Source organism: Lupinus angustifolius, chromosome LG18 (assembly GCF_001865875.1).
Source record: "Lupinus angustifolius cultivar Tanjil chromosome LG18, LupAngTanjil_v1.0, whole genome shotgun sequence".
NCBI lineage: Eukaryota > Viridiplantae > Streptophyta > Magnoliopsida > Fabales > Fabaceae > Lupinus > Lupinus angustifolius.
Genome location: NC_032026.1, coordinates 10,817,797 through 10,828,840, shown reverse-complemented (window position 1 = coordinate 10,828,840; position 11,044 = coordinate 10,817,797). Strand labels below are relative to the sequence as shown.

Here is an 11,044-nt window from a genome sequence, read left to right as displayed (position 1 = left end):
CCAATGATAACTTGAACAAATCTGTAATTTTGAAAATAAGTTATAAGATGATATGATTATATATGTGTGCACTTTACTCAAATATATAAATAGAATAACTTAACAATGGAAGGTTATCATCAGAGGCTTGAATCTAGCTAAGGTTCTTTTTTTGGAGACAGGAAAATCTATTTGACTTAAAATGGACTAAGATCTATTTAAATCATCTATAATTTCATCTTAAACCTTCCTAAAAATAAAAAAATCAAATTTTTGAGGGGACACAAAAAAGGGGACCAAGTCATAAACCAACTTTAAGATTACATTTAAAAAACAGAAATGCCATTTATTATAATAGAAGTAACCTTTGATCCATCAACTTCTAAACACTTTTATTTGAAGAGTATCAAGTTAATTTGGTTGGTCCTTGTTTCATAGTTACCATAGACCTCTATTACCTATCATGAGAATCACCACAAGATGAAAAAGGACTATTCTCCTAAGATCCTTTTGTTGGTGACAATTAGTTGCTTTTGTCACCTTCTACTTTCCTCTCTCTTAATCCATTGATCATAATCAAGAGGAGGATGAGGACAATAGCACCTCAACATTTTTGTCAAATGAAGGATCATATACCATTATGTTAAATGACCATTATTTTTATGGTCTTATTATTATAAGTTTTCTGTTATTGGATTTACCAACTACAGAAGAAACCAATTAATAATAAGAGAAAAAAGAAGAAAAAGTTAGTGTTAGTGATTGTTCATTAAGTTTGCAAAAATGAATGATCTATTCTCAAGTTCCTTCAAAAAATATAGTGACTTGAAGCAACAAGCATATGTTGATGATGTAGAGGCAGGGAAAGAAACTATCAACCTTGATAAATTCTTTGAAGACGTGGAGAATGTAAAAGAAGACATGAGAACAGTTGAAAAGCTCTACAGAAAACTTCAAGAGGCTAATGAAGAAAGCAAAACTGTCCACAATGCTAAAACCATGAAAGATCTTCGATCGCGAATGGATAAAGACGTCGAGCAAGTCCTTAGAAAGGTTAAGCTCACTAAAGGGAAACTTGAGGCTTTAGAGCGTTCAAATGCAGCTAACAGAAACCTTCCTGGGTGCGGTCCGGGTTCTTCAGCAGATAGGACTAGAACTTCAGTTGTTGGTGGCTTGGGGAAGAAACTAAAGGATATGATGGATGATTTTCAAGGGTTAAGAGCAAGAATAAACCTTGAGTACAAGGAAACAATAGAAAGGAGATATTTCACAATAACAGGAGAAAAAGCAGATGAAGAAACTATAGAGAATTTAATATCAAGTGGAGAAAGTGAAAGTTTTCTACAAAGAGCAATACAAGAACAAGGGAGGGGTCAAATAATGGATACAATATCAGAAATTCAAGAAAGACATGATGCTGTTAAGGAAATAGAGAAAAACTTGATTGAGTTACATCAAGTGTTTTTGGACATGGCTGCTCTTGTAGAATCTCAAGGACAACAACTAAATAACATAGAGAGTCATGTTGCACATGCTAGTTCCTTTGTAAGAAGAGGCACTGAACAACTTCAGGAAGCTAGAGAGTATCAGAAGAATTCAAGGAAGTGGACATTTTATGCAATAATTCTTGGTATTGTCTTGGTTATTGTACTTCTATTTCCTCTATTGACATCACTTATACCTCACTTGTTAATATGAAGAAATGTTACACAAGACCCTTTTTTTAGTGTTTTTTTACCCTTAACTTCTCTAATTAGATTTTGCATTCCGAAATCAGCATGTTTTTGAGACAGAGGATATGCACCATCATCTAAAATACTTCAAGGATCATCGAATATGACAAATATGTTATGTTTTTTTATTACATGAACATGACAACATTATGATAGCAGGTTGATAATTTTGGAACCAATACACATTTGATTCAACTTAACTTCAATAATTTAATTCGCTTGGGACTTCATTCACCTAAACTTTCTCTTATCAAAAATAAAAATTATAATGCTAATGTTATAGAGTTGTATGTGTAGATGTGAGTAAATGTATACCATCCAAAGGGTATTATTGATAAACTAATTTTGAAAACATTAAATATATAATTTTATATGCATGGTACTAGAATTTAATAAATAAAATTTCATAGTGTTTATTCATTATTGAAGTAGTATAAATCAAATGTTTTTTACATGTTTCATATTTCTAACATGTTTTGATGCTACCATGCATAATGGTCTCTTTTTAACCGAATATCAAGGTTGTTAGCAAAGTCGAAATGATAAAAATCTTCAACCATTACCATCAATGAATTAATAAGCTCCAACTCACTATGACTTTAACTTTAGCAAAACTAACTCTATCTAATTAACACTTTCCTTTTCATATGTAGCATAGTCTCACATTTTTCTTCAATCTTGGAATATTAGAAGGCTTACATGTCAACCATTTATAAAATAAAAAAGCTTACATTTCATATCAGGTTTCATGATAAAATCTTCTGAATAGTGATTTGAATTAATTGCACTACCACTTCTTATACACGGGCCTTCTTTTCAACTCCAGCATCTTTCATACCAAATTAGCAGTGTCATTAATTGTCTTGTAGAAAAATATGCTTTCATAGATTGTTTCTACTATATTATTGGCTGTAATCAGAAATTTAAATCACTGGTAAAAAGAAAGGGATGAAAATTATTAGGAGCTCTATTCATTAGTTCAGATAAGCAAAGGTAGTGGAAGACCAACCACTTTTTTTAGGAACATACAAGTTTGATTGCAGAGCTCATTCAGATTTTGGATAATTAGCAACAAAGTATAGCAAAAATGCTAAAAGATTTTCAGTGAAGTTGCACATATATGAAACCTATATTTCTCAGAAAGACAGCCAATCATTGCGTAACGATGATTTAGAGGCTTTGATGATTTGCCAAGTTCTTCAAACCAAAAGCTACTTATGATGTCAATGTCAAATATTTAGACAACCTTAGATATCTCTAGGTTTGGTTAGGAATGTAGGGTTGAAATCTATCTAGTAATATTAAAGACAGATACATATATACAACTATAAACTAAAGTTTCTTTAAGATTTCACATGTCTGAAATGTACCCGAAGCTCAAACCAAACAATTATAGGTAATATAACTATAGCTTAAAAAACTCATCCACAAAATAAAACCAACATTCAATGAGCATCACAGAGCTACAATTTGTATATAACCAGCCTTAAAACATACATGCTTAAGCTGTCACCAAATAGAAAATTCCTCTCCAATAAACAGCATCAGTAAACCAAGAAGAAAAAAGATACTCCAATTTAATTTTTACAAGCACACATACTCAATCATGTACCAGCATTGGGCAGAGCAGCCACAAAGGAATTGTAAGATGACTCCAGATCAAAGTGAAGCTGCCGAGCTTGTTGTTCAGTCAACTCATCAGCTGCACTCATCTTCGACAACCTTGCAATCCACTCCTTCAATTTTGTTTTCCCCTCAAAATCAGGTGGCAAAATTGACAACTTATTGAGCGATCCGTGAAGGTCTGAGAGCAATGGGTACACCTGATCCACAGCCACCATATTAAGCTTCAAGGAATCCATTGATGTAATAAAATTCTGCACACACTCAGCCACGATGGCAGCTGAGGTGGATGTAGTGGCAGCAGCAGCCGCACGGTGCTCAACAGTGGCAGGCACGCCGGAAATCACAAGGCGGTTAATTGCAGACGGGCACTCCATCTTGTAAGTGTCTGCAAATCGCTCAATGCTCGGGACAGTGTCTTTGAGGGTGGAAGCTAAGGTTTTGAAATGAGCTATTAGCTTCTGGCACTCTAACTCATATTCCTGTGGTGAGATTATATCTCTAACATAAGCTTTCTCAAGTCTCTCAGTGGCCTTGATAATGGCATAGAGCTCCGCAAAGTTGTCATACATTTCTCTCTCGCGCTTGTCATTCCACAGCTTAACCTCCATACCGGTTGACATAGATATATGAATACACACTATTCAGGTATCAAATTACACACTATTTTCTGTAATGGTGGAGGATTGGAGAAGAGACCAGGACACGCGCAAAAGAGAAAGATTCCTTCTTCACTGAAGAAAAAGCATAAAAAAACCAACAAAAAAACAGTCAGAATATAACTGCTAAGATTAAACAACACTACAAGGGAAACTGAGATCATTAGTTTGTTCCACCACACATCAAAATACAACAACTATAATAATATCAGATTCCCACAATAAAAAAATTCCAAAAATCAAAACTTTCTATCAGATAAGCAACTAAACATTGATTATGCATTCTGGGCTCCTATAATTTCCTCTCAAATGGGAAATACAATAAAAAAAAGGGTTAAAAATAAAACTTCGGAATCCTGGGTTTCTGCCACATGCAACCATAAATTTTCATTTTCATAGCAACCAAACATGATAAAAAAACAAACAAATCACGAGGAAAAACAAGTATAGGTGAAAAAACAGGCAAGTTCATAATCTAGTTCCCAAATCAAAAGAAACCCAAAATAGGTAAACACTAAGATAAAATCAATAGATTAAGAGAAAGTGTTATGAATGATTATGCAAAAGAAATAAAGATAGAGAGAGAAAGAGAGATTAGGGGCTTACGAGAAGAAGCGAAAGGATTGAATGAATGAAGAGAGAGGTTGATTTTGTAGAGAAAGGGATTGGAAATTGGGGATTGGAATTGAAGGTGTGATTTTGATCAGGTGCGGTACGGTGCATTGTATTGTACGGGTAAAATCGTAAAAGAGCGAGAGAGAGGGGTCAGGGTTGCGTAGCGTGTGGGCTCACACATACTATTATTGCTGTTGCTTACGTCATTCCACTTCTATAGTTGTATTGTAGCAGTTGCAACTTGCATCAAATTTAACTAACTGTATTACGGGGATTCTCATGCATTTCCCTTTTTCCGAAAAACAAAGTAATAGAAAAACGAAATTTTGGATATATAGACGTGTTGTTAAATAATGTTATTCTCTTGAATGTTTATCTAATTAAATATTTTTACCAATTATAAGTTAGTTAGATGGTATGAAGCTTAGTTAGTACCAAAATAGCATACTATCAAATTTCAAAATTTATTAGAACATGATTGGTTGTAACATTTTATAGTTTTGGTGGGATACAAAATTAAGGATTCTTTGTTTGAATCCAAACAAAATTGACGATCCAAAGTAAACGTGAGAGCGAAATAAAAATGAGTATATATTGTTTATAGAAAGAATTTATTTATGTAATATTTTTATATAAATTTTGATTATTTGGATTTTTTTGGGTCATGAGTCTTAAGCAATTTTATACTCTACTCACCTTAGATTAAGCCATTATTTTAATTATTATAAATCAACTATAATGCATTGATCATGTTGAATAAATTCATACATATAATAATAATAATTGATAATTTAACTCATTTAAAAAGAATAAAATAAAGTAAGAGTAAAGTTATCTCATATGAATGAACTCGATCTAGAAGTGATATTATACTTTTATAGGTAAAAAATAGGAATCTCATTGTTTGTATCTTATATGTCATGTACTTGTTGCATCCCTAAGGAATCAGTCCAAATCAGGGACAATATTTATTGAAAATATCAACCATATACCTAAAAATAATTATTTTTTATCTATAAGTGAATACATAAAGTGAGTAGGTAATGCTAATTTACATCTCATATTTAATATAATTTTGAAAATAATAATAAGTAATTTACTTTAAACATTAAGCTAGTCATTATTTAGACTAGTTATAATACAATTAAGTGTTATTTAAGGTTTTTCCACACTGACAAGGAAAACATACAAAATTCATAAATTTGGTAATTATTGTTTGACTTTGTATGTATTTTAAATTAATAGAAAGACATTATGAAATGTGATACTAACATTTATTTTAGTGGTGTATCCTAATTCATGAATGGCTAAATATTCATGTATATATTTGTTGTAGGTACTAACATCCTCTTCGGCTTTATAGATGAGGATATACCTATTTTTGGAAATTTGGGCTGAAAAATGATTGCATGTTGAAAAAATGGTAGACATAAGTTACTTTAAAAGGCTTCCCAAAACTAGACCTATAATGTTGTAGTTTTTCTGGAAATTTACTCTAACTAAATAGAGCTATAAAATTATGTTTGATTAAATAAGGACATTGAGTTATAATCCCCTCCAATACACTCAACATAAATGTTGGTGAGTGAGGAAAGTACTATTAATGCACTATGTCCCATACTCCCATTGTCATTCCTTATTTACCATGTTATTTATTTTTCTGTTATAAAATTATTAAGTTTTAAAATACTTAGTTGGGGATTTTAGTATATAATAAAATGATAAAGCTTGTTATGTGTAATTTGTGTGAAAATCAAAGTACATGCATGTGGAAAAGGATAGGGAACGTGGCATGTTATTACACAATTTGAGAAAAAAATTACGGAATAACAATGCAAGACTTTTATATATCATTATTATATCATTTATTATTCAAATTGAATTGTTCTTGACTCTTAAAAAAAATAATATAAATAAATAGTAAATAATATAATGGTTGTACATATTTTTTTTACTATGATTTTAAACTCATACAATTATTTGTTTGGCATTTGTTATTTTTGGAAGACATTATTAAGCAATCCCGTTAAAGCATCAATTTTCTATTTTCAGTCTTATGGGCCACGTCTATCTTTTTTTGCTGTTTCTAATAACGTGAGATGTTTAAACCAACCTTACCTAACTATTTTGTAACAAAAGAAAAGAAGAGACTTTGTTTTCAAAAGTATCTTATTCTTTATCTTGGACTAATCAAGTATTGTCGTATAAATAAAAATATTTTTTTAAAAACAAAACATATTATTTTTATATTACTTATTAAAATGTAATTGGCTTGAAACAGATAATAAATCCACCCTAGAGACGGGTGATCTATGTTTTTAACAAAACATTTTTTTGTGTAACACTTCTTCTACCATCAATAAAAACAAATATAATATAATGAGATAATTATTTCTCATTAATAACAAATGGAGTAATACAAATTTGTGTGTATAGAAGATTTTGTTCACTATTTTGAATTAGCTTTGTTATTTTTCTTAGGTATGTATACATTTTGTGCAGCTCATACCTGATTTTAGCATGAATCCCACCTCCACTAATTTTGAATGAATATGAATTTGGGGCATTCTTAACAAAATTTCAGCAATTCAGTAGTTGATAATATTCTTCTATAAGAGCAGATTTTGATGATTACACAATTATGATTAAGACTATTTTACATTATTGCTTAGTGACAATGCACTGGCTAGCAACTTGATTTATTTGGATTAGTAGGTTGTAACTAAGCCAATTTAATGCTAGATTTGGAAAGAAGGTAAAACAAATAAAAATAAAATAGAAACCAAAATCATTATTTATGCAAGATAGCAAGTGGTTAGAAGTTCAATTTCACTTATGTGTACGAGGGAAAAAACTTTGACACACATAAATAATTTTATCTCAAAAGGGATTAATCTCAAACTATAAGTTAAGAAATTATGCTTAATTAATATCATTATATAGGAAAAATGCATAAAAATATTCTAAGCTTTATGATTTTGCAAGTAGTTATTGTAAACAATTTTTTATTCTCAATTATACCCCTTAAATTTTATCTTTTAATGAAATTGATATGAGATAAAAATAATATTAAATTATTAATAAGATAACAAGAAAACAACTATCATTTGACATACAATATTAATAACACAACAATGTATATTAGTTAAGAAATCGTTGTCACAATATAAATTGACTGAGAAAAAGAATGATGATTAAATTTCAGAATTAAAAATGGCAATAAAATAATATTTGTGTATAAAAACTAAAATTAAATAATTATGATATGATAGTTGAGCTTGAAACAAAATACTAAGAATTTTCATTGTTATTAATTTAACATTATTTTTATACAAATACCAATTTGATTATTAATAATTAAAATTTAAAAAGTAATTAGAAAAAAATTAATTCATAATAATTACTTGTAAAATGCATAAAATTTAGAGGATTTTATAGACTTATCTCCATTATTTAAAATATAAATGTCTAAGTGAAGAAATACATCATCAATCTTAGACCCCCCCTAACTTAATATAGGTGTAATGTTTTAATACGAATAAGAATTCTTAAAAGCTTTCGATAGACTGATAAAATTTTATAACATGGGATTTGGTTGATTGACAAAAATGACATAAGGTTGATGAGATTGGACTATATTTTATCATCTTATAGAGAGAAGTTCCATGCTAAATGCCTTAGTCAATTTTGACAACATGGCTAGTGGTTGGTGTGAATGCGCACTGATGGAGTTGTTGAGGCACAAGATTTTCAAAGGAGCACTTGATGGCTCATTAGAGCTACTACTTCATAGGTTAGAGTTTACTTACAAATACACACCAATAAGATCAGACATATATTGGTAGTGAGATTCAAAGTTATGAGTCATTCTTACTAGTTGGATTACACTTTTGTTAGTGCATAAGAGCATATATCTATTTTGAGAATAAAAATATTTCTGGGTACGAGGAGATAAATTATCCCCTCCAACTACTGAAATTATGACATATGTTATATTTAATTATTTTCTATAAAATTATTTTTAAAATTAAAAAAATAGTACACATGTATATAATACTTTTATTGACAGGGAAATATAATTTATATCTTGGTATGATAATATATTTTATTCTCATCTATTTTACATCTAAATATTGTATACTCAATATTCACATATATTATAGGAATGTTTTATAAAAATGTTTGTAATGTAATTTTTGTAGATTAATTTTAAGGAGTAATGTTATTGCATAGTTTACACTTGGCAGTGGAGGGGCTAGGATTTTGAAGGAAAGATGTGGAGGAGTGAATGAAGTTCATCTCTCCCCATTTGTGTCTCAATTAGTGTATTAGACCAATTAAAATGTATCGTTAAATTAAATAAAAAAATCGTAAATGAATAATTATATTATTTGGTGTACTTTGATTGGAGAGGGACATGAAGGGACACAGTTTTTTGGAACAGATGATCTGGGTTGAGTGCTGAGAGAGGTGGAATGGAAGAAGTAATAACAACGATAATGGTGATATTGAGGACAAGGATAAGATAATGAGACTTCAAGCATTGTAAGACTCGAGAGATACATGTGTGACTAGGAAGTACATGATCATTGGAACCGAAATGTTCACTCCCAACTCAATGAAGATAATCAAAGTGGAGATGATGAAAACTTTAGAGAAAGGAGCAAGCCCATTTTATGTAAAAATTTGTGATAATAAAGATTAGTCAAACTTAAATATAAGTTAAATCAATTTATTTAATTTATTATATAGAAAAACATGTTATAAATGATAAAATAATAATGATTCGAATTATAATTAATAAAATGAATATAAATTATAAATAAATTCAAATAAAATAAAATTAATTACTTCTTTGTGAATATCTTCTAATATTTTGGAGGGTGAGGTCTCCCTACTAAAGATTAGAGTACATAAAAAAAGGAAAAAAGAATGTTATGATAGTTTGTCATTTAGATTTAATGACTCCTCAAAAAGCAAAAGGCTTCCCATTCTTTTCCCATTTTGGATAAATTAAGTTGAGGTTTGGAATGGAAAAAGCATTTAAAAGTTGGTGATAAAATGAGAGCAACATGGATAAAGTAAGAAGAATGATAAATGCAAATACACATAAAAAAATCCAATCTATTTTCAATTTAACTTGTTCAAAAAAATCCAAACCTCTAATTTTATTTCTTCCCATTTTCTTTTGTAGGAAATCTCATATTTCATTTATTATTCAATATTTTGGTACTACTAATGGTATTTCCCTACCTTTTTGGGTAAGAAACTAATCTTTTTCGGGGTTCGTAGTTGCTAATCTCAACAAAAGTCGTTCATATGAATCGAACTCTCTCCGAATCTAAATATCTTCTATTATTTAGTATAGGGGAGGGATTCACTTACTCTAATAGTAAGTTTTTTAAACTTACTCTACATCCTAGCCATCAATTATAGAGAAATCCAATGATTTGAATCAGTGAGTAGATCTAAATCATTAGATGTTCATAGAATTGATGAATATGATGAGAAGTGTAACACCCCGAAAAATACTTCTAAAAAACATTGCCGAAAAATGGGAATTTTTTTTTGAAATGGTGATGTACAATTGTTTCCTTTTCAAAACATTCCTTTTTCGGGACATCACTTTAAGTAACTCGAATGCGGAAAATCAACTTATCGTTATCGAATGATAACGAAACCTGATTTACAATTTCCTGAATAACACGATGCATATAATTAGTTAAGTCATAATTACTTCATACAGACTAGTTCCATAAAGGCGGAAACTACATCGCCACTACATATACAAAATCCCCAGATACACAGCCCCCCATCGAAAACAAAAAAAGAACATCGACTGGCCCCCAAGCTGACTCAGAAGATTCCCGGAATGCTAGACCCCTCACTCGGGTCCTCCTCCTCTTCTGAGTCCGACACGAGGTTGATCACCTCCACCGAACTCTCCATATTTACGAGCTCAATGACCTCGTCCTCCTCCTCTTCTTCCTCCACTTCGTTATGCCACAACCTAGCAGCATAATTTGGTGGGGATGACATTCTCAGACCCGGAGTCTTCTTGCAAGAACCCCCTCCAAGAACCCGGCTCCTCTGGGCTCTGCGAGATGACGGAGCATCCAAACAATCTTCCCATGTCCTATGACCGTGAGAGGGAACCACACCATCACTCCTGACTGGCGGGTGTCGGAGTCCTACATCTGGAGACATCAGTCCTGTTGGCGGTAATGTGAAGGAAGCGTCAATGTAAGCGTCGGGATGAGGGATCATCATCGATGACCCGTTGCACTCCATGTGCAACGACAGGCCGCAAGGGCCTATGTAAGTGTATCGGTGCCCATCACTGACCCATTGTCCCGCCGGGGACATCGTGAAGTGGTAGCCGCGAATGTGGGTGCTGTTGTTGGCCATCTGCATAGCAAACATATACAAAACAAG

General features: G+C 31.3%; 2 protein-coding genes across 2 annotated transcripts; one reads left to right on the top strand and one right to left on the bottom strand.

The window, feature by feature from the left end:
• On the top strand, positions 347–1,706 carry LOC109332450 (syntaxin-124-like). Its single transcript, XM_019567431.1, has one exon. The coding sequence runs from the start codon at positions 763–765 to the stop codon at positions 1,675–1,677; it is 915 nt and encodes a 304-aa protein (XP_019422976.1). The 5' UTR covers positions 347–762; the 3' UTR covers positions 1,678–1,706.
• Positions 3,090–4,733, bottom strand: LOC109333285 (vacuolar protein sorting-associated protein 28 homolog 1). Its single transcript, XM_019568688.1, has 2 exons — positions 4,601–4,733; positions 3,090–4,069 (listed from the first exon to the last, which is right to left on the bottom strand). Exon 2 carries the CDS (start codon positions 3,956–3,958, stop codon positions 3,317–3,319), a length of 642 nt encoding a protein of 213 aa, XP_019424233.1. The 5' UTR covers positions 3,959–4,069; positions 4,601–4,733; the 3' UTR covers positions 3,090–3,316.